The sequence below is a fragment of the Sebastes fasciatus genome, chromosome 6 (assembly GCF_043250625.1).
Source record: "Sebastes fasciatus isolate fSebFas1 chromosome 6, fSebFas1.pri, whole genome shotgun sequence".
In the NCBI taxonomy this organism is placed as follows: Eukaryota; Metazoa; Chordata; class Actinopteri; order Perciformes; family Sebastidae; genus Sebastes; species Sebastes fasciatus.
The window spans coordinates 31,960,575-31,984,312 of record NC_133800.1 but is presented as its reverse complement, the minus strand read 5'-3'; the positions used below and the strand labels follow the sequence as shown (position 1 = coordinate 31,984,312).

General features: G+C 40.5%; 3 protein-coding genes across 4 annotated transcripts in view; 1 reads left to right on the top strand and 2 right to left on the bottom strand.

The window, feature by feature from the left end:
• Positions 1–929: 929 nt before the first annotated feature.
• snap29 (synaptosome associated protein 29) lies at positions 930–5,266 on the bottom strand. Its single transcript, XM_074639285.1, has 6 exons — positions 5,220–5,266; positions 3,609–3,842; positions 3,233–3,426; positions 2,579–2,664; positions 2,389–2,493; positions 930–2,180 (listed from the first exon to the last, which is right to left on the bottom strand). The coding sequence occupies exons 2-6, from the start codon at positions 3,840–3,842 to the stop codon at positions 2,020–2,022; spliced, it is 780 nt and encodes a 259-aa protein (XP_074495386.1). The 5' UTR covers positions 5,220–5,266; the 3' UTR covers positions 930–2,019.
• Positions 5,267–7,659: 2,393 nt separating this feature from the next.
• The window catches only part of pi4kab (phosphatidylinositol 4-kinase, catalytic, alpha b), a 31,043-nt gene continuing 14,964 nt past the window's right edge, over positions 7,660–23,738 (top strand). Inside the window, exons 1-28 of one of the 2 annotated variants that reach the window (XM_074639280.1) lie at positions 7,660–7,833; positions 9,869–9,985; positions 10,512–10,605; positions 11,517–11,605; positions 11,691–11,763; positions 11,846–12,102; positions 12,290–12,356; positions 12,635–12,780; positions 12,869–12,934; positions 13,036–13,132; positions 13,240–13,431; positions 13,555–13,655; positions 13,835–13,961; positions 14,555–14,684; positions 14,777–14,872; positions 14,982–15,165; positions 15,702–15,805; positions 16,678–16,846; positions 16,930–16,980; positions 20,444–20,552; positions 21,099–21,235; positions 21,340–21,473; positions 22,351–22,433; positions 22,519–22,589; positions 22,701–22,825; positions 22,914–22,995; positions 23,186–23,269; positions 23,516–23,605. In XM_074639280.1, coding sequence (XP_074495381.1) covers positions 7,735–7,833; positions 9,869–9,985; positions 10,512–10,605; positions 11,517–11,605; positions 11,691–11,763; positions 11,846–12,102; positions 12,290–12,356; positions 12,635–12,780; positions 12,869–12,934; positions 13,036–13,132; positions 13,240–13,431; positions 13,555–13,655; positions 13,835–13,961; positions 14,555–14,684; positions 14,777–14,872; positions 14,982–15,165; positions 15,702–15,805; positions 16,678–16,846; positions 16,930–16,980; positions 20,444–20,552; positions 21,099–21,235; positions 21,340–21,473; positions 22,351–22,433; positions 22,519–22,589; positions 22,701–22,825; positions 22,914–22,995; positions 23,186–23,269; positions 23,516–23,605 — 3,174 coding nt within the window. In that variant the 5' untranslated portion in view covers positions 7,660–7,734. The remainder of the gene's footprint in view (positions 7,834–9,868; positions 9,986–10,511; positions 10,606–11,516; positions 11,606–11,690; positions 11,764–11,845; positions 12,103–12,289; positions 12,357–12,634; positions 12,781–12,868; positions 12,935–13,035; positions 13,133–13,239; positions 13,432–13,554; positions 13,656–13,834; positions 13,962–14,554; positions 14,685–14,776; positions 14,873–14,981; positions 15,166–15,701; positions 15,806–16,677; positions 16,847–16,929; positions 16,981–20,443; positions 20,553–21,098; positions 21,236–21,339; positions 21,474–22,350; positions 22,434–22,518; positions 22,590–22,700; positions 22,826–22,913; positions 22,996–23,185; positions 23,270–23,515; positions 23,606–23,738) is intronic. The other variant, XM_074639281.1, reaches the window with a different exon arrangement.
• Positions 17,284–20,129, bottom strand: serpind1 (serpin peptidase inhibitor, clade D (heparin cofactor), member 1). The gene is made up of 7 exons (XM_074639282.1): positions 20,032–20,129; positions 19,580–19,850; positions 18,731–19,374; positions 18,454–18,602; positions 18,244–18,368; positions 17,940–18,084; positions 17,284–17,834 (listed from the first exon to the last, which is right to left on the bottom strand). Exons 2-7 carry the CDS (start codon positions 19,840–19,842, stop codon positions 17,643–17,645), a joined length of 1,518 nt encoding a protein of 505 aa, XP_074495383.1. The 5' UTR covers positions 19,843–19,850; positions 20,032–20,129; the 3' UTR covers positions 17,284–17,642.

Sequence of the window (23,738 nt, the reverse complement as noted above, 5' to 3'; positions counted from 1 at the left end):
AATGCAATCATACTTAACTGAAATCCAGATAATGTCTAATCACAAACATTCCAGTTTAACCTATGAATCAAGTCGAGACGAGAAAATGGAAATACTCAAGTAAAGTACAAGTAGCTCAAAATTATACTATTAAAAGTACAGTACTTGAGTAAATATACTTAGTTATATTACATCATTGATGCTTCTGATGTTTGAGAACTCGCTAAAAAAAACAAAAACACTCTAGTTGTGACATGCAGAGTCCTCCCTCAGCGTGGGGCCCGGGTAGTTGGTACCCCCATTTCCCCCTCTGTGTCGTGTTGTGTGTATATATGTGTATGTTTTTGTGAAGTGTGTACTGTTATTAGCAAGTCATCCTAATGAAGGCTTGTTGCCACTGTAGGAGCAGCTGGTCCAACACAGAGGAATGATAATGAATAGACACTTTGACATGAGGACCTGAGCGACACACAGCAACACAGCTGGTACACAGCAGAGCCACAATAGTAAACACTCACACATCCTGCGGCGATCATATTGAGAAAAACAATCATCAATGTCTTGTTTTTACAGATCGGGACACAATATTTCAAAGCTTTTGGTGTAACTGCAGTAAAATGAGCTTCTCTGCTTTGCAAAAAACTGAATTTACTGAATAATTTTGGTCTGTTTTGATCCTAAGTTTACTTTTTGAAACATATTTCAGTTATTTTCAAAGTGTACTTAGATTATAAAATGGCACCTTCATCTAAGAATATCACCCTGTTGCTATATCACAATGCATAAAAATGAAAACAGTCAGATACTATGTAAACAAATGAATGATTAACAATTGCATCTTTCTGCAGGCGCTCACGCAAACTCCACCCTGGACATGTGGCGTCACCTGGTGGCGCTTTTGACTTCCTGCTCCACTTTAACAGAAACACAGTTTATAAAACACCTCAGACTCCCCTTATAAATGCTTTTATTGATTATGTGACTTTAATCAGAATACATGATAAGCATGGCAAAAAAATAAACATTGTGATTTTTGATCATTTAAGCTTGAATTTTAATTTCTAAAAACAATTTAAAGTGGTTCATCTCATCATGAATGTTTCCCAGGGAAGATATATTCTGATAATAATGGGTGGGGGGTATTCCTGAAATTTCGAGTTTTTATATTCACAGCTAGTTTGTTCACATTATTTACGCTGCACAATAATTCACTCAATTACATTCTGCAGAATTCAATACAATATTTATCAATATAAACAATTTATATAAAAGCACTGAAGAACACGAATGTACTTCAAAGAAAATAAAACAAAGTGAAGCATCTGGTGGTGGGATGTACCAGTGGAGACAGAATCATGGCACAGAAAACTAGTCTACTGTACATACAAATTATGTGTAAGGCAAAAGTGACTTCCAAAGTGTTTTAGTACAGATGTGGAGGCAGGTCCAGGAAGTGAGCACTCACATATGAACCATACACACAAAACATTCCAGTTTTAGACATACTATATGCCGGGTTCTTGTCTTTTTTACCAAGTAATTAATGAATTTAAAAAGCTCTTCCTCGTTTGTCAAACCACTCGTCCGTTTTACCCGAATGAGGAAAAAAATAGTGGCCAATTGTACTGATACAGATCTTTGGTGATCGAGAAAAACTGATCAAACTCTAGTGCCCGAGACCACCCACCCACTGGAGCTTGACAAAGAAAACCAACAAATTTTACCTGGACAAAGACAGCCCCTTACATCTAATGGAAAAGAATCTTCCCTGCAAAGCACCCAAGTTAACAATCACAGTTATTTTGAGGTGGAAGAATTAATTATATCAACATGTCAGTATAAAACTGAACAGGAGGAGAAAATTATGGACAAATCTGACATGGAAATGAATGGGAAATTACTCAGAAGAAAAAATAATACGGATAAAAAATGTCTTAAACCAGCAGTAAAAGAACACATAGTGTATTCAACAGAGGCCAGGATGGAGAGCCAAATGAGAAGGTGAGCTGTTGCCGACTTTTGTGTCTGTAAATGTTCGTTTTATTTGAGGTTTTTAATCTGTTGGTTCGTGTTTTGGATCTTGCCGTCCATCTTGTCCACTTTATTCATCAGAGCATCAATGGAGTCGTCCTGGTCTTCGATCTCACACTGGAGACCAAGTCCAAGGCTCTTCAGTCTACTCAAGCCACTGCACATCTCATCTAGGTCATTCACAAGGGACATCGCACATTAGTTAAACTGTGGATTGATGGAAAATACTTAAAGGGATTTGATGATGTTGTAAGGCAAATTGTGGTAAATGAAATCAAAGCTTCCATCTCCTTGTGCCTTTCCTGTGACTGTGTTGTATAAAACTGTATATTATGATCAAGAGAACAAGAGAAATAAAATGGTGAAAATGTTTTTTACCTAAATTATTGTCGAGGGTGCTGTGAGCCTCCTGGAGGTGTCTGTTCTGAGAGTATCCATTCTGTCTGGATGAACCGCCGTCTGTAGATGCAGAAGCTCCAAATCCTGGAACATAGAAATCAGAAATGGTGGCAGCCTGTTTGTTGTGTGATTTATTATGTCATGCTGAGGTTCTTGTGCAAACTCTTACCTCCTGTCTCCAACTTTCTTAGATTGGGGTGGCTGGCTTGGTACTTATCTTCGTGTTGTCTGCTGCTGGACATGGCATTCTGTAATCTGAGAAAGTCAGATAAGCATTGTTCAGCCATTTAGTGAAGGACAGTCAATGACGAGAAGCTGGAAAAGGCAAAAGCACTATTTTTTACGGTAGAATTACTTAATTCTGAATTAATTCTGAGTCATTGTTATGATGGGTTTGTTGTAAAATAATCTCCAACTTGGCTCCAGAAATCTCAATTACCTTGAAGGGATCTGTATGCAACATGAAGACATTTAGTTACTGTTGAGGTAATGGATCATAGATTACACAGACACATTAAACAGATCTAACAGTGTCTGTCTGGTTGTAACTTACTCTTCATCAGACTTTGTTTCAAACTCTAGGGAAGAGGTGATCCTTACAACTCAAAAAATATATACCAATATCATAGGTATACTTAAGCAATAGATGTATAAAAGATCTGCCTGATGCATAACTGACAGGTAAAATAAGGTTTGGGGTGGAAGATACTGCTCCTTTCCTCTAAACTTAGGTGGGTGAGGTACTACTACATCTGAGCCTAAAGCCTTTCGTTTGTGACAATGTACTAAAAAATATTTCTAAGAATATAGGAGTGAATCTCACCTGTCGCTGGCCTCGTAGGCCTTTGGCTCCTCAGGTGGTGGCTTTGTCTCTGGCTTGCCCTTGAAGTAATTGACAAGGCCGCCCCACACACTCTTGATACCGTTAATGTGCTTCTGGCTGGTCTTCAGGTCCTGATCCATGTTGTCCATCATCTTGTCGGCCCTTTTCAGAACCTCACCCTGTCGCATCAGCTCCTACAGAGACAGAGAGAGAGAGAGAGAGAGAAAGAGAGAGTGAGACAGAGAGACAGAGAGAGAGAGAGAGAGAGGAGAATGAGATTACAATGACATTACAATAATTTTTTTGTTGACTGTCACCCTCTCAGAGACAATATATTTCTTTGTGCAGCAGGCTAAAGCTGATTAGTTTGACATACCTCTGCAGTATCCACACCCATCTTCTCTGATTCATAGATGAGGCCGAGGGAACGGTAGGTGCTGTCCACGGCAGACTTAGCTGTACGCATCACTTCCTGCTGGAGGTGCCTCTGTCTCCTCTCCGCTTCACTCAACCCATCATCGGGGTCGTCATCGAACCCCCTACTTTTAGGCTTAAAATCTTCCTCATTGTCATCATCTGCAAACGGGTTGTGGGTTTTAGGGTAGGCCATCTGTGGGGAAGACACACACAAAATACATTTTGACGGTCTTCTAGACATTTTCCAGAGCTTTCGACCTTATGTCATCACCATCATCAACTATTTCTAAAGTAAAGAATTAACTTTCACACTCAACAGAGTTTTGTTTCTGTGAACAGCTGGACAGTGGGGACTATGCTTGAAATGGGAACAAAATTAATCTTTTTTTATTGATTAACAGAAGATTAAGTAATAGGTTTCAGTTTTACTAATCAATTAACTTTAATAATCTATCGATCAAGAGTTGCTTATCTTCATTTCATATCACTACAAATGAAAAAGAATGAAATATGGGTTGCTGGTCACAGTAGTCAGGTAAGAAATTATACAATTTACTATATTTTTGGGCTCTGGTAGCTTGCAATTATCAGCTTTTGACATTTCACAAACTATCTGGATGTCTACTCAATTGATAGATAAAGAATACACGAATCAACTCTAAAAATAATGCCAGCTTAGTTGAATTGAATATATCGTGGTGTACAAATATGGAACACCAAAATACATGTTCTCAAGAGCTCGTTATCATTAGAACATTTTAAAAGGAAATTATCATCACATTTAATTAATGATGTCTAATTATCTTTTGATATGTTTAGATGTATTTTCTTTTCTTCTGTACTGCCTTTTTATATGCGTTTCATTGTTTTTATTGGATTGTTTTCCACTGTTCGGTTAGGTCTTTCTGCACATTTTGTGTACTTCTTGTTGTTGTTGTTTAACTTTTGTTGTATTTTTAAAATTATGTTAGTTTAGATCTTTCTTCCTTTTTTGTTATTGTTTTTTTCTCTCCTGGGGTTGGAAGTTCTTTGTATAAGCCTTAGTGGCTTCTTGACCTCTCCCGACACATTTCTTTTTTTTTTTTTCATTGACTGGATTTTGTGCAGTTTTATATATGTGCAAATAAATAAAAAAATAAAAAAATAAATCCCTACAATAAAAAATAGCTTTTTGATTGTTAGCTTCAACTACCCACAACTTCTACACAATAAAAGAGTTATGATCAATGGAGAGTCTGTTAAAATGTATAACACTATCTTATCATCTGCTAAAACACCTACTGGGTCATATTAACGACATGTTATTGACACTATTGCTACAATAGTTGTGTTTGAAGTGTTAGAGTTAGTTACAGGGTGTTGGCAGGCTGGCTGGTCAACTGGTGACTAACGTTAATCAGCGAGGGTTGAAATCTAACCAGCTGGATAAACCACACCCATGAGACCATAAAACACAGCGCTGTGACAACACTGACGACTTCTTCTGGTAGAATAGATGATAGCTGAAATAAAACTGTAAAAAAGTCATAGTTATAATCAAGATTATCAAGTTAACAGACAAACCTTTGACCGTTAGAGATGTGGCCGTTTGTTGTTGCTGCTGAATCAGCTGACTGTTAGTAGCAGAACACTTCCTGTCACGTTTTAGTGACGTCAACGCGTACTGTCCCAACGGCTAATCCTGCGCAACAAAAACGCAAACAAACTTTTTTTTTTATTTCCCTTCCTCCGTTCATGTTTTTTAAATTTTTTTTTATTTTATCTATTTATTTATTTTAATTTCAAAATGACAGTATACATATTAACAGCAGAAAACATTAACATTATATACATACAGAAGAAGCATAGCGAAAACATAAACAAAGAGCTGTGCCAAACATAAAAGGACAACAGAAATTAAACAAAACCAACATAAAATTAAAAAACAAAAAAAAGACAGTAATGCATTTTTTCTTATTAATTTAATTTGAATTCTCGCAAAGTTCCACATACAAGTGTAAATTTACCACAAAAAAAAGCCTAATTTCGTTGTATTTATGAAAGAAATGGAATTATATCTGTCAACAATTTCTTCCTCACAAAACAAAAAAGCAATGAAAACAATGAATGTATGCAATATCTTTAAAGTTTTTAAGGGAAATTATTGTTATACTCTTGCATGGTCTTTTTTTTATTATTATTATTTATTTATTTATTTTTATTGTGTTTTTTTTTCATTTTATGTTGGTTTTGTTTCATTTCTGTTGTCCTTTTATGTTTGGCACAGCTATTTGTTTATGTTTTCGCTATGCTTCTTTTGTATGTAAATGTTTTTAATGTTTTCTGCTGTTACTATGTATACTGTCATTTTGAAATAATAATAATAATAAAAAATATATATATATATATTCTATGAACGGCTAATCCTGCGCAACAAAAACGCATATATTGAGGTTATTTTTTCCCCCCTCTAAAATAAAGCACTTAAACATGGAACTAGGCGAAATAGTGTATTGTTTACCTGTCACGTTCATTAAAATATTTTTTTCTAAATGTTTAAATAAAACCATAGTGTGTATGAATACAACGTCACTATTGTACCTGCAAAGCGCTCGTTAGGAGTGATGGGAAAACCGTCTCTTTTTAGTGAGCCAGATCATTTGGCTCAGCTCACCAAGAAGAGCCGGCTCTTTCGGCTCCCAAACGGCTCTTCGTTTTACCACTTCTGCCTTTCATAATTCAGCCACATTTAGCTTTAGCTGTTTTGACCTATGATTAGTATGTGTGCACATATATCACTTAAACTATTCAATATAATTATACTAAACCTAATAATTTCCAGAATATCATAATTTTACATGCTGCTTCGACTGTCACTCATCTTGTCTGCTATTCGCACACCGCACTCCTCTCTCTCTTTCTCTCCTCCTCTCCCTCCTGCTCTGTACCTGCGCGCGCCTCTCTGCTTGATGGTATGATCCTTGTCTGTCATCACCTGATTGGTCGCATGGACGTCAATAACACAACATTCAGTCACAGTCAGTGCATGGAGTGTCCGTGATTAATTAAAGGGACTGTTTGTAACTTTCAGAATGTCTTGTTAACAGCGACACCTGTGGCCGTTACGTCAACGAAAGTCAGCGTCGGGTTCACGCTTTTGCTCGATCTACATAGACATGAACGAGCATCGCTCAAAACAGTGAGGCGACACACGTCAGCTAAAACCACAATATCACTCTATATTTCACCTGCTTGGCAGTAATGTTAGCTGACCAGACGAAGGTCTCTCCATGAATCACTGCTGATCCTAGTGTTGGCTTTTCCTGCTTCAGCCCCAGAGGCTGAAGTAGGAAGAGAAACGTTATGGTCTCCGACCGCAGCCGGAGGGAGACACCGGCACCTGGTTGGAGACGATAACGTTTCTCGCTGCGGAGCCCTGTCACTTCAGAAGACACGGGAAACCTCTGTTGGTCTGGAGGAGCTGCAGCATTTATTTCTGCACAAACGTTCACTGTACATTCACTAGATATTCTCAGAGCTAAACTAACTCTTTTGCAGTGTGTAGTGAGCGCGCATGCTCGTTTAGAGGTGGAGGGAGAACGAGCGCAGTGTGTGACTAAAGGCAAGCATGCAGATGAGCAGAGGAGCAGAGACTCCGGCTCTGGTGACCAAAGCTACGGTCTCCGCCGCGTACTACTACCGCCGCCAACACTGTTTTGCAAGACGGGCTTCACTAGATATAACTTTGCAGTTTTGGTGCTTCCGTGTAGTTTGTGTTGGAGTTTGATGGTACGTGTCCACAGGGAGTCTGAACAGCGTAGCCACGCGCGAGCATGCATATTCGAGCGCGCATTGGAAACTGACCCGGTAAATTTATACGTGTAAAAAGTTACAAACAGTCCCTTTAATTAAAAAAAAAAAAAAAAAAACGGCTCTCGGACGGGAGCCGTTTTTCAAGAGTCTGCTCTTTGAACCAGCTCGTTCGTAACCGACCCATCCCTACTCGTCCGGTTTGTCCGTGCTGAGTTGCCGTACTGCGGCTCCAGCTGCTCTCTGCTCGCCTGCTTCCTGCTGGATCTCTGCTCGTCTGATGTAGAGAGGTAAACATGTCCGTAATGGGAGGCGGAACGAGAGGCTTTTACTTCAACACAGTCCTGTCTCTGGCTCGCTCTCTAGCTGCCCACCGTCCAGCACCGGTCGAGAAGGTGAGCAGTGATCTCAAGACAGTTAATGTGTGTTAATTAGTCAACGTTAGGACTCAGCTTTTGTTCAGGATGTAGATCTCTGTAGCTTCCGCACACTCCGAGGCTTCAGCCAAGCCAACATTTGACAGGTGTGACTGTAGTTATGAATCAATAAAGCTCGGTTTTTCCTCCTGTAACAGAAGAAGAAGAGAGTAATGCAGGAGAAATGTGGTTCCTGTTGCTGCTGTTGCTGCATCAGTATCAGATCAGTGAGGGTTGATCAGCTGCTGCAGTCAAACAGGTTGATAGAGAGGAAGATCACAGTGAGCCCTGTTTAACATGATAGACCAGCACTGTGGCAGAGATACCAACCTGTTGCAGGGATGGGAAGGTCTAAATTAATCCGTTTTATTTGGCAAATACAGGAAGATTAGTGAAAAAGAGCTGTGAGCATCAAACAACATATACAGAAACATATAGATTCAAGATTCAAGCCCTTTATTTTCATTGTGTAGTACAACGAAATTAGATTGTGACAATCCCATAGGTGCTAAAAAAGATAATACAACAAAAAAAAGAGATAATGCAATATATAAATATAAAAAAATATATAAAAGATAATACAATATCAAATATAAAAATACAATATGTATATTGATGAGATGACAGTTTTGCCAGATTATTGCACAATATAGATAAGATAAGATAAGATAAGATATTCCTTTATTAGTGGGAAAATGTTCAGTGTACAGCAGCAAAGGGGATAGTGCAAAAAACAAGATGCATCAGCTAACACAGTAAAAAAGAGCTAAACAAAGTGTAACAAAATATGAACCAGTTAAATAGAAGGAAGTATAAAAAATAGGAGCAGTATATACAGTATTGATAATAAACAGACTATTAACAAAATTGCACAAGTAGAAAATGATATTGCACAGTGAGAATTACACCTGAGTAGAACTGATAGACAGTTGTTGTACAGTAAAGTGCAGTTCTTGTCTATCAGATAGATAGATAGATAGATAGATGTACTTTATTGATCCCAAATTGGAAAATGATTGTGTTACAGCAGCAGGTTATCCAGGCAATGCACAGGAACAGTACATCAAATGTACATGTCAACACTAGAGAAATATATCCATAAAATACAAAATATAAAGAATATTGGAATACACTATAAATATACCAGACTACTACAACTAGCATAACAAAAAAAATCTAATTATAAACATAGAATAACCCACTATATACATGAACACGTGTGCAGTAACATACTATATGCATTAGCAAAGTGTGCAAGATACTATATACATTATTAATATCAAGGCAATCATTAGCACTGTCACTGAGTAAGATGAGATGAGATGAGATGAGATGAGATAAAACTTTATTAATCCCAATGAAATTCTTGTGCCAGAGATTGCTCAAAATTACAACAAGTTCAAATGTATAAAATAAGACAGTACTATTTCTAGCACCGGTGCCTAATAGAATAACAATAAAGAAGTAAAATTAGTTATTAAGATAAGTAAAATAAGAAAGATAAAGTAAGCTAAAAAACTGAAATATTGTATAGAGTATTGCTGATTTATGGAGCATAATTATGTAATGTCCAATTGACACTGAAATGACAAGTTTTGAAGCCTAGTGAGGTTACTGTCTTGTACTATATTAAATATCATTAGTCCCTGTATCATGATTGATAACCATGATAACCACCTTGATAGCAACATGCAGCAAACGTTATTCATCATTAGGAGGGATATAGACCCACAAGGTAGGAGGAACAATACAGACTAGTAGAAAATATGTACAAATAATACAAAAAAGTTAGGAAGGTATATACGACATGTAACCCAAGAGCAGTGTACATAAATGTAATTTGTGTGCAAAACCAATAGTGCAGTTTCCTGATATTCCTGGTATAACTCAGTATTAGAACATGCAATCACTCTCAAACAGGTCTTTTAATACAACACAATTTAATCTAATCTGTCTGATCTCTGTCACCTGTGTAATCAAGATCCTAATCCATGATCTCTTTGTGCTCTTTCAGGTCCAGAAGCTACAATGTATGTGTCCAGTGGAAGTCCGCGGTGTGTTCACTCTGGATGTGCGCCGCAGAGATGCTGTTATTGCGTTGGCTGTGTTTCTGGTGGAATCTGGTTTACAGGTGGGTGTCGAGGTTGAGCTGCTGAGCCCTTTTTAACACAGTGGGTGGGTTTCATCATCACTTTAAAACATTAGAGCTGTCTTACTGGCAGTTAATGGATAATATAGTTTAAGATCCAAACATTGCATAATTTAGAGTGTTAGAAATTCTTAGTTTTAGTATATAAGGACTGTAAGTCTGCTTTTGCTTCCGGCCTCTCAGCAGGACTATATATCAGCATGATAAGCTTATTCCCATAATCTGATTAAACTGGCGATTAGACATGCAGCCGGCCGTGTAAGCCTCTAACCTCATCACAATGAGACACAGTGTGGAAAGCAACCCTGCCCTCTGATTTATTAGGGGCGGCAGCTTCACTTCTCAGTGTTTAAATATTATCTTTGACCCAGATTTGATTGTGTGTCCGTTATTAACAATACCTCACATTTTGTGATTTATCAGTGGCTTGTCAGGCAAACAAAAGTGCCTCTCTGTGCCAACAAGTGCAGTTGTTTGTGGTGTGTAATGATTTGCTTCACTCCGGCAGCACAAAGACCTGCTTGTTTCCTACTTGCTGAGCCTATTGAGAGGGCTGCCACGGGTCCAATGGATCGAAGAGAGCTCGGGGAAGAAAGGAAAGGGTGAGAACAATCCTCTTATAGTGGGTGTTAGAAACAGTTTCATGTCTGCCATAATGCAAACGAGCTCAGAGAAGGACTCACCTGTGCTGTTCGGAGGCATCGAGGCAAAGGTGAGTCCGGTCAGCACACAATCAGTGCTCCTATAACTAGGACAGGAGGAGGAACAGTTCTCTGTTTGCCTGCTACCAGCCACACATGTTCCCCTGTTTCATCCAGTGTGTCTGAAGTGAGTTATTCTTCAGGTTTATCTTTTTTAAATATATTTTTTGGGGGCATTTTTGCCTTTTATTTGACAGAGATAGTGATAGTCTTAAAAGGGGGATAGTGAGGGGAACAAAGGGCCGTGGGTTGGATTCGAAGACCGGGCCGCTGCAGCAAGGACTCAGCTTTTGGTACATGGGGTGCCCCCACCCCCTTAACCCTTCGGTAATGTCATGCCTTTGTGCTCACTTCATGACTCAATTCCTGTGTACTGGAATATTGTTTGGGTTCAAATATTATTTGAGTAAATGCACGTGCATTGATGTTATGTCATGCATCTCCCTTTGTTTGTGTATTTAATGCAGTTACACCACTTGATGATTAAAGGGGAAGTTCATCTCAAATAGAGTATTTTTGTTTTAGTGGAATTTCCTGGCTCGCTGTTCCTAATTCTGGTTACCTTGCGTTCGATGTGTAAATGTCCATAGTCTCCAGCCTGAGCCACTTTGGTCACCTAAACAGTGGGGCCTTTTGTTTTACAATTTACTTGCTGTAACAGTGCACTTATAATATTTGTAGTCATTCTCACTCATTTTTAATACTATCTCAAGATATATTGAGAGTGTTGATAGCCATCCACAAAATGGCACTTCTTGCTGCACACATATCTGACATATAACTAGTTATTTGTGTTTTTTGTCATTTTTCAGAGTTTCTCCCGGTTGCAGAAAACTTCAGCTACTGTCTAGTGACTCTTTTGTCAGACGTGGCTCAGAGGGACCCAGACTCCCGACCAGAGGTCAGCTTCAAAAGTGGTGATAATATATCATTCTTAGGTCAGGCTGCATTGCAGTGAAGTGCTAATTTGTTGTTTCCCCTTCCAGGTCTTGAACGCTATCATGGAGGTCATGCAGTCATTGCAGGATATGTGCCAAACACCTGATAATCATGACAAAGGTACACACACACATAAAGGCAACTTCTGTAACAACAGTCCTTCAAAACAAAGAAAGCTTCATAGCTGCTCTCTTGCCTCCAGTCTACTTGTGCAGGTACGTCGTCCCCAGCCTGCTCGGCATGACTCGGGCATTCGGCCGCTACAGCTACACAGACGAAGCCCTGCTGTCCAAGCTGTTCCCCAAAGACTTGCCCCAGGCCCACTGCGTCACTGAGGAAACGGAGGGAGTGCGCCGCAGATCCTTCAACGACTTCCGGTCCATCATGCCGTCCTCGTTGCTCACAGTGTGCCAGAGTGACAGTCTGCGCAGATCCACCAACCTGGATCCCTCTGGACCGGTGTGTATATGTTCTAATAGAGCTGATTGCACAGGTTCGTCTACGTTGTAATAGAGCTGATTGGATTCAAGACATGTTTAAGACAATTAGAGGTGGCTGCAGAGTTATAATCTCACATGCAAAGTCAGTAATTTTCTCTGATTTTGTTATGTTTAGTTAGAGGTTAATGAAATGTTCTGTCTCATAGGTCTTCACAGATCCAGGAGGCCACTCCCCCTGCTCTCCTACAACCCCCAGCCCACATTACTTTGAAGGTAAAACTCAAGCTCCTTTGATTAGATTTGTTTTTGCCAATGTACAGTTATAATCTGTCAGTTCGTCGTAGCTTATCATGAGCCATCCGCATTATGTAATAACTAGGTACTTGCATATTTCTTATCTGCACTTGTATGTATCCTAAATGAATAATATTTATTGGGGTACACTGCAGACATAACCTCACATGCTGTAATAATACAGTGAAAGTGTTTTAATTTGGGCGAAACTTATGTTGCGTTCAGTGTTTTATGTCCTGTGGTTTCTCTCATTTCAGGCGCCTACGTCCCCGACAGCAACACCGTAGATCCTGAATACTATTTCTCTACAGTCAGCTCCAGCTTCTCAGTGTCTCCTCTCTTCATGGGAGATGAGAACGAGGTGGAGGTTCCCGTTGAGCTGCTCCGACAGCTCCTGGGCATGGTACAGTAGAGAACACTACCCGTTTACCAAAATACTGCATCCTGTATTCGTATGTTGCATCTTTACCAGTGGTTGTGTCCATTTACAGGTGAAGAAGTTTGTTTCCGACTCGTTTTTGAAAACTCTGGACGCCACTATGACGGAGGTTACAGAGGTAACTATCAAACCATTTACAAAGAAAAATGTAAATGGTAAAATTAAAGTTAAATTTATGCCATTATCAGTTAAATAATCTTCCGTCCTTGTCTCTTCTAGTCTAATTCTGGAACCAGCCTCTATTACAAAACCTTCAGTGACACTCTCTATGTGTGCGTGTTCAAAATGCTGCGGGATACACTATACTACATGAAAGGTAAACCATCATAAATAGCTTATTATGTAACAGTCCTGCAATTATTGTGGTATATTGTGGTCTATTCAATAGACTACTTTGTTAACTTTTCATACTCTGTTTCTCAGACTTGCAGCCAGCCTTTGTACGACAAGTGCACGACTTCGTGCTGGAGCAGTTCAGCAGCAGTCAGTCGGAGCTGCAGCGGGTACTTCACGACACGGGGGGGCTGCCGGTGGAACAGAGCCCTCTCAAGCTTCGTTGCCAAGCCAACGCCGCCTGCGTGGACCTCATGGTGTGGGCTGTCAAAGACGAGCAAGGTAATCGATTGTAGCAGAGCGAGAGCAGAACGTCGTGTTCAGATGTCCTCATCAGATACTGGAGGTGTTTATCTAATCTGGTTGCATCACTTTTTCCTTCCCGGTGTCTTTGTTTTTTTTCAGGAGCTGAGAATTTGTGCACCAAACTGTCCGAAAAGCTGCAGTCGAAAACCTCCAGTAAAGTCATCATTGCACACATGCCCCTGCTCATCTGCTGCCTACAGGTAGAATACTGCAGGGTAGACTACGATATCTGCTCAAATAGAAGTGAAATATTACTCAAGAGTATCAGGTATCCTGGTGATTACCTTGTTTTGAAGCTGAACCAGACCTGTGTTGCAAGTCATACGTTTCTATCATTTATGGGGTATTCATTTTAATGTTCTCTGGTTGTCTGTTTCAGGGCCTCGGCCGTCTGTGTGAGAGGTTTCCAGTAGTCGCTCACTCTGCCACAACCACTCTCAGGGATTTCCTGGTAGTTCCTTCCCCTGTTCTCATAAAACTCTACAAGTATCACAGCCAGCACACAGGTACACAATATTTATTTATCATTTACTATTTGAGGTATACCTGTAACTCCTGATTGAAACTGAAATGTTGTTGATTTTGTGATATTTAACCAATTTAAAATGTATATTTCACCATTTAAACAAAATATAACATCCTAAAAATTAGAATATATCTACAATACATCCAGCAGGAACCTTCTTATCCTACATACAGCACATGATTAGAGCCGAAAGTAAATGGGACAGAAGTGGTGTAACTGATGATGCAGTGACAAATATAGATCAATAGCAGTTGTCACATTCGGCTCTCATCCACTATTGATCTGAACAGAGTGTTCACTGATGAGCTGCTGCAAATACAGACGATAAAAAATGCAGTTCAGGTTCTTTCACAGTGTGCTGCTTTTTCATAGATTAGCTGCTAATTTGTCAGATCCTAAAATATAACTCTAATTCTTTAGAAGTGGCACTACAATCAGACTTTTTCTTTTCTGTGCAGGATCATATTTAATACAATGTTTTAAATTGTAATAGATCTAAAACCTGCTTGTTTTAAATGCTCTGTTTGTTGTTTCTGTCTTTGTGCTGTTATCACTCTGTTTTTTTTAATTAAGGCACAGGAGAAATTAGGATAAATGTGACCAATGAGCACTCTCAGTCCACCTTCAACCTCCTGTCAAACAGGAAAGACCAGCCGTCCATGTACGAGCAGCTCAGAGACATTTCTATTGACAACATCTGCAGGTCAGACACAAACACCTGGCACAGCTGTGTGATTAGAAGATAAGATTTTAATGTCATTGTTCATCCGTGTGTGTGCATTTCTTATCTCTCAGATGTCTGAAAGCTGGTCTGACCATGGACCACGAGATAGTGAAGGCCTTCCTGTCCATTCTGTCCAACCGGCTCTACATTTCACAGGAGAATGACAAGTGAGCAACATTTCTACAACATTCAAAGTCCCTTTGTGCCCTGTATTCATGGCTATTTTCAAGTCTTTGACACAACAGCTACTCTAAAAATAAATTGTCTCTCTGCCAGGGACGCTCATCTGATCCCAGATCACACCATCCGAGCGCTGGGCCACATTGCGGTGGCTCTGAGAGACACTCCTAAAGTCATGGAGCCCATCCTGCAAATCTTCCAACAGAAGTTTTGCCAGCCTCCATCACAGCTGGACGTGCTCATCATCGACCAGCTGGGCTGCATGGTCATTACAGGAAATGTGAGTTCAAAGACTCAATGGTGACACATTTTTAGAGCATCTTGCCTGCATGGTTGAAAAGGGATATCAGGGCATCACATACTCACCAGGGGAATGTGTAAACCATTGCTATACTTGGAGGATTTATTTCATAGTAACGGTGTTATATTAGACTTACATTTTTTTTATTACAGTTGCTTAAATAGAAGCAATGTAATCCCTTTTTTCTGAACCCAGAGGGGCTGACACACTGTAATTTATTACCGGAAACCTGCTGTTTACTGGCTCATTACAGTGTGCATTAAGAGTAGGCTCCAGTATTCTAGCTGACACCCCCTTGGGGTGTAATGGGATGTTCTTTGACAGCCAGTGTACCCAGAGTGTGCTAGACTACATTTAGGACCGGAAAAGGATCTGAGCTTATACAGCAGATACAGATCTCTTATAAAATGCCTTCCCCTGAAATAATAGGTAAAATTGTAAATGTTCATTTTATCTTGAGTTTAACCTGTTGGTGCCTACACCGTCTTACTCTCCTGTTTGTCTCTATATCGTAGCAATACATCTACCAGGAGGGGTGGAACCTGTTCCAGCAGATCAGCGTGACGGCCAGCTCAGTGGTCTACTCCGCTACCAAAGACTACAGAGATCACGGCTACAGGTCAGCACCTGCTCTTACCAGTGTTGTAGTCAAAAACACCTAAACAGAGACCAAGACTTTGAGGGGTTGAGACCAAGTCAAGTCCACACCAGTGCGAGTCCCACACTATATGACACACATAGGATAAAATGTGGAACATGCTAACCATAGATACTCCTAAAATGTATCTGAAAGATCCACATTCCCATAAAAACACCCACAGAAAACAAATTAACATTCCTCTTTATTCACCTCTTTTATTGCCATATACAGTGTATATGTGTATCTATAAGTGTACCATGAGAAATGTCTTGATAAAATAATCAAAAGGCATTGCAGAAGTGATTTTATGTGTGGGAATTTTCATTTGTTTTCTATGATCACAGTAATGATGTTAGCAAATCAATCAGACGATGCACAGGCTATTCAGTGATGTCCACACAGTTGTGGTCTAGACCGGTCTTGCTATGAAATCCTGAGTCTCCTTTTTCTGAGACCAAGACAAGACCGAGTAAAAATGTGAATGATACCGAGACGAGACCGAGACCTTCAGAAAGTGGTCTTGAGACCGATCTCGAGTATGGCAACACTGGCTCTTACCCTGTTCACAGAATGACCAGCTGCACCAGCGGACTGTCGTCGTCTAGAAGCACGAAATGTAGTTTGGAGAAAGTTAATAATTGTTCCACTTTGCTCACTCCTACCAAGTAGTCACCAGTAGTAGATTACAGTAGTGATGCACATTCCCCTAAATTGTGTTACATCATGTGTTCTGTTATATTTGATGAACTGAAGTTGATAAAGAACTACCTACAGGAAATACATCTTATCAGTCGTGTTTACATTCATGGCTATGTTTAACTGTGTTTAACTGTTCCCTCCATCTATACAAGGCACTGCTCTCTGGCAGTGATCAATGCTCTGGCCAACATCGCAGCCAACCTGCAGGGGGAGCAACTGGTGGACGAGCTGATGGTGAACCTTTTAGAGCTGTTTGTCCAGCTGGGCCTGGAAGGAAAGCGAGCCAGCGAGAGGGCCTCAGACAAAGGACCAGCTCTGAAGGTACGTGCTTAAATGCACGAGCATCTAAACACAACAGGAAATTGATAAGTGCGATGCTGATAATGGCTCCTTATCTCCCGTAGGCATCAAGTAGTGCTGGAAATCTTGGCGTCCTCATTCCAGTGATTGCTGTGGTGAGTATGTGATGTCTGTACAAAGAGCAACAAGATTTTAAAATACCCACACAGAGGACAGTTAAATGATCTACAGTATCTGAGTCACTCAGATGGATCCAAACGGTTAGTTAGCATTTAACCTCATTGACAAATATTTACCCTGTTAGCTGCAGTACAAACATCTGTGTCACCAGATCACTGCTGAATGTTGTTACAATTGCACAACCTAGTTTTTTCTTAAAATACATTATTTTATTTAAAGAGAGAAGTAATATTAATTATATTAATCCGTTTATATATATAAAAAAAAAGCTTGGCTAGTCGTTTTATATATTTTATTATCCCCTTTCTTGTGTTATTCACGTTTCCATAGTCTTTCTGTAATTATTACAGTACAATTTTTGGAGCACATTTCTCCATTTGTCTCATTGCACAAGATAAAACATTAACAGACAGATAAACAAACATTCATCGAGTCCCTCCGACAGACTCGCAACACTTTGAGAACCATGAAGAAGTTTAAATGTAAAGTAAGAGACTACATACACATAAACACTTGATGATACGTGTACATATTGTACCAACAGAAGTAATTGATTATTAAAAAAACAAACACCCCAGCTATTAAAACCAGTAATAGGGTATATTTTAGCTGTTTTAAAAGTGTTTTTTGGTGAAGTTTAGTTCTGTGAAGGGTTGACCACGCGGCCCATGAACACGAGGCAGTCTGTGCGGTGCTCATAGATCAGGAAGAGGAAGGGTTGGTCCACGGTGAAGCGGATCTGAGAGGAGAGGGGCATGAAGCCCACCTGGGTCAGAGCGGCAGCCTCGGTCCCCTCTTCATTCACAGTGATGGTTCCCTGGTGCTTCAGCTGGGGGAGGACATCACAAATAGTTTGTGTTGTTGTATACTTTTAGATGTCCAGGTGACTGAATGACCAACAAACTTAGTCACACTTAGATTTAGTCTTACTCACCCAGTTCATGGAAACCCTTTCAGAGGTCATTCCAGAGAAATCTCCGCTCTCCTGGAACAAGTCAGTGAGGCCCATCTCCTTCAGATTTGCAATCAAGTCGTAGTTCTGCTCCAGTTTAAACCGAGGTATCACCACCTCTCGAGTCCTGAGGGGAGGCACAGAAAGGCTCTTAAATCTCCACTGTAGGTCTAAACATTTTCAGCATTTTAAAGGTTTTTATTGCATACTAACATATACATATATATATATATATATAGTGTGCTTTCTCAGCTATTCATTAGTTTATTGGGAGAACGTTGCTGACCTGTTTGTCATGTTTTTGAGCCACTTGTTGACAACAGTGGGAGAGATCTCCTGCTCCAGGGTCCTCATGCCAGTGATCTTCCTCGGCAGGGCAATGAGCATGCTGATTTTTCCCGTGTAAGGGAGCTGAAAATAAGAGAAATTGACATCATTATTATGCAGTCGCTCTTCAGACGCCAAGTTCAAATTTCAAATCAGTGAGGCCACCCACCTGTAGGATGTCACACTCTAGTTCGTGGTCGGCAGCAGCCAGGTAGTTCCCTTTGTTGGTCATCATTGGCACGCGTACATTTGTCTTTTCGTTGACTCGGAAGTTGCGATAGTGAGTCATTTCTTTGGGGAATTTCTGCTCCCATGTACCTGATTATACAAATAAGAGTCACATGTTTACTTTGTGATTCAAATAACCAAACAAAGCAGACAGATGTGCTTTAATTTGACTTTCTGCATCATTTGAAAGTAGGTGGAGGACGGTGATGTTCACTCACCTTTGAAGTACAGGTAGTTGAGCAGCATCAGCACCATGTTGGGGTCCACGCTCTTGAGCGGTTCCTTGATGAGCCCTTTGGTCAGCTTTAGGATGCGCCGGTTGGCCTTGGCCAGAAAGGCAGGGTCCCTGAAGTCCACCGACTGCGGCTCTGCAAAATAATAAGCCTTTGTCTCGGCGCGGAAAGTGTCTTTCACCTCGACATCCTTCTTCACGTAGACATCATTCACAGAGCGCAGCTTGTAACCAAAGTTCCTCCTGAAGAGCCGGTGCGTCAGCTTCCTGAAGAGCTTGTGCACCGTCGTGTTGTCATAGTGATGGCTAGCATTGACGAAGTCAGCGAATCCCAGAGCGCTGTAGATCTGATCGTGGGTTCCGGGTCCCGCCCCTAAAGACATCATCCCCATGGCGATGGAGATCCCAGCAGGTGCCAGCAGGATGTTGTCGCTCTGGTTGACGTCGTTGCGAAGACTTCGATAGAGGTTGAAGCCGAAATGGGCGTTGACGTTGTTGAGGCGTTGGAGGCGAGAGCGACCGTGGAACAGCCGCAGGAGTCTGGCACGACGGATCTTCGGGTCAGAGGGTTCGGCGAAGATGTCGATGTCTGGAGCTGGTGTGGCGATCTCGTCTATCTCATCACCTTCACTGAAACATTTTATTACACATAATGTTTATATACGAATCAATATTCCCAGCAATGAATAGGGGAAATCTCACCAAGTATAAAACCTTTAAACTAAGTTGGCACCAAGTTAATGATCAGACTAGTCTCTGTTAGGCCTACCATATCTTATTACTTCATTACTTCACACATCAACCTCTTAATCCACCAAAGGTAGTTAATACTCACATGTAGTCGTCACTGCCCGCTTCCAGGATCTTATCAAAATCGATATAATCGTCATCCTCAAAGCCATCGAAAACGAGGTCATTAGTAACGGTGTTTTCCTTGTGGAACTCTAAGGGGATGTCCTCTATGTCCACGGTCCCCCTTGGTTCCAGGCCTGTGGGTTCCGGTTCAGGCTCAGCGAAGTGAGAGCCGAGGTCTTTGATCCCAGCCAGGGATGGACTGACCAGCAGACAGGCCACACAGACGACGCTGATGGCCCACATGCTGAACGCTGAGGCAGAGGGAACATGAGGGACGTTTAACACGGCCTCATTAATATTTAGAAGATTCAACAAAATCACGTTTTAATAAATCTGTAAGAGTGAAATCACGTCTTCACTGGCTAACAATACAAAAGATTTTATGTTAATAACTCCCTTAACAGAGCAGTCTGACTCTGTAAAATGTCTTACCTTCTCTGTGTGCTGGCGGGAAGTGCTGTGCTGCTTCTGTTTGTAGGACAGAAGAGCAAAGGATTGAATAGAAAACTGAACTTTGATGTGGGCTCCTCCTGAACAAATAGACCAGATCAAACAGACCAAAAAGTGCTGTGACTGACTTAAATCTTTAACTCTTCACAATTCAGCTAAAGCAGATTTAATACTAATTGAAGGGCTAGCAGTCTGGTAAGAGATATTTTGCAGTAGTTTAATATTTGTATATCTTTTATTTAATTCAGTGAGCAGCATATTGAAAAAGATTGAATTATAGTTGAAGGAATTCCCATTTTACCACTCCCTTTAGAATCAGTGATAATTTGAGTAATGCAACATGAATCGCTCTACATTAATCACCATTTTCCTATGTTCATTTTCTAACTCACAGTTGACCAGGCGGCTCCCGCCGATCAAAGAGGCCAAGCCGCGTCTCCAGAAGCTGTTCAGGGACTTCTGGTTGTACTCTGTGGTCATGGGTTTCGCTGTGGAAGGATCAGGTGAGCAGCTGATTTCAGTACGCTACATGTTTAGTAGAAAAGTTCACATAAAATGAGCGGGAGAGGTACAACTTGTTTAAGAGGCCAATAGCTTCCCCAAATCACAAAATCTCTTCCCTGTTCAATGTTGATGTTTTTAGGCTCAGCTATGACCTGTGTGGGTCAAGGTGGGAGTTTCAAAACATCATTTGTAGGTCATAGATGTTATTTTATCATGTGTTTACCGAGGCCCATCACAAGAAGAGTTACAAGAAGCTGTTGTGATAATGTGGTGAATGTACCTTTTAGTAATTATGCAGATTTATTTCACACCAGATGGAGAAAAATTAATATTTTAGCTGTGTGATAAAAGGGTTCATCAAATCAGATAAAGACAGATGTTTGTTTTTTTCTATCATCAGTATCAACACAAACACAACCAAAAACATACTGAGTGTTTTTTCACAGCTCTGAATAATGTAATCATTAGAGATGATATTAGCATACCAACATCAGAGTCAGTCCAGTGGCTCCATGTGTTTCTTGATATATGTTTTGTGCTTCCAGGTCTTTGGCCAGAGGAGTGGTATGAAGGCGTGTGTGAGATCGCCACCACGTCTCCTCTCCTCACCTTTCCCAGCGGAGAACCTCTTCGCTCCGAACTGCAATACAACTCTGCCCTGAAAAATGACACAGTCACGCCGGTACGGTGTTCACAATCTAGACTTTTCTTCCTTTCAGTAAGGTAGTTAAAAAATACTTTTGAACAACAGGACTAATCTTCAAATTGTCCGTTTCCTTCCACCAGGCCGAGTTGAGCGAGCTGCGAGCGACCATCAGCAACCTCCTTGACCCACCTCCCGAAGGATCGGCCCTCATCAACAAGCTCGACTTTGCCATGTGCACCTACCTGCTCTCAGTCTACAGACTGGAATACATGAGGTCAGCTCCTTCACACTCATGTAGCCGCTTTACATGGTTAATTTTGTGCTTATTGGGAGGTAGGGCTGCCCCCACTTAGTCGATAAGTCATTTTTTAATGCTTTTTTTCATGTAGAATGACTTATTTAGAAAAAAACATAAGCACATCTTTGGTAAACACACAATTTAAAGTGTTACTTTTGGGCCACAGATCTGTCGATTAAATCCACTAATCGATTAGTTGTCTAAGAATTTCTTTGGTCGAGGACGGGTGAGGTTAATCAGTCAATTCAAACTTTATTACAGACTCAGGGTCCAGATAAAAGACATTACATAGAGTACATTACATACAAAAACACATTAAATAATCATGGTTTAAAAAGAATATAAATCAATGTCCTACAAAGAGACGACTATACCAATGTCTCCACAGCTGGGATCGATAGCGTGTAGTACTAAACCTTATGTTTGATAAGCCCGAGATGATTTCTTTTTCATAGTCATTAATTATTTCTTAGAACAGTTTGCAGAGTATTGACTCCTGCAGCCACACACATTTAAATTGCACTGCAAAGTGTCATTATAAGCTAGTTGAAGTCTCTGTAAACTTGCTTTTCTGTAGTTTGACCACAAGTGTGCAGTATAGAGTCGTGTACAGTACGCTCTGAACATCTTCACTTCATCTGTACATGCACTAAACTTGTGTAAGAGAATGCTTGCTTGGGCAGATATCATGCAGCATTGCTTATAAATATTTATGCAATTATTACAGACACTAAAATATCAGAAAAATTAAAGTCAGGAAATTAGAATACAGTACTTTTTTAGAATTTTTAATTTTAGACACGTCAGATTGTGAAATATCTAAAATAGTATCTTTGCCTCTGCACTCTCTCAGGATGCTGCGATCCAACGATCCCGACAGGTTCCAGGTCATGTTTCGATACTTTGAAGACAAAGCCATCCAGAAAGACAAATCTGGTGAGGGCTTTACAGCTCTTCTCCTCTTCTCATTTGTTTTCTCATGCTTCATTTTCTGAAATTCACTATTTCTTTCTCTCCATAGGCATGATGCAGTGCATTATCTGTGTGGGCGACAAGGTGTTTGACGTCTTCCTCCAGATGATGGCTGAGAAGGTATGTAGCATGGTGATTGCAAACAAATGTCAAAAGGCCTGGGCGTCTCGTTGACAGTATGTTCTTAAGTATCATTGAATATCAATCAAAGCATATTTTTGATGCTTTCAGCCCAAGACCAAAGAGCACGAGGAGGAACTGGAGCGACATGCCCAATTCTTACTGATCAACTTCAACCACATCCACAAGAGGATCCGCAGAGTGGCCGACAAATACCTTTCTGGTTTGGCTGAGACGTGAGTGTTAATGATGCCAGAATGTTTTTTTCCCCATCATGTTATAAACAGTGTGAATCCTGTTTCTCATGTGTTTTACCTCGACCAGATTCCCCCACCTGCTTTGGAGCGGTCGTGTGTTGAAGACCATGTTGGACATCTTGCAGACACTCTCTCTGTCTCTAAGTGCTGTAAGTATCACTGAACACAGAGCCAGGGTGGAATAGTCTCCTCTGGTGATGCTTTTAGTCAACATCAATAGAAAAAAAAAAGTGTTCTATGGTGGAACAAAATCAGAGTTTGAATTATTTGAGCTTTAAGTGTTGAGATAGGTGCAACTATCAGCTTCAACTGCAACAAATGTCTTCTTTGTTTCTTCAGGACATCCACAAGGATCAGCCGTATTATGACATTCAAGACACGCCGTACAGGATCACTGTTCCTGACACGTACGAGGCCCGAGAGGTGAGTTCAGACTGTTATGACACGGAAGACCACTAGAGGACAGCACAGTATTGGTTTTAAAGACCGTAGTGGTCTCCTTATTGCTCCGTCTTTGCTCTCTTTTTGGATTGTTTGATGGTTTTCATCAGCTAAATTATCCTTTATGATAGAGTCTGCCTAATCTCAACATTTATTTTAAATTGATCATATAACAGCCCTTATATATTTCATAAATAATCCTATCCTGGTTTCCTTTTCTCCTTGTAGAGCATAGTGAAGGACTTTGCTGCTCGCTGTGGTGAGATCCTGAAAGAGGCGATGAAATGGGCCCCTTCAGTCACAAAGTCCCACCTACAGGTGAGTCCCCTCAGAGTGGAGCTCTCTTCTTTGGCTTCAGAAAGATCAACAGAGCTGTGGAGGGTCAACACACATTCAATTAAAGGGGTTATATTGATTATAGCTACCTTTACAAAAAGTGGACTAGAAAGGA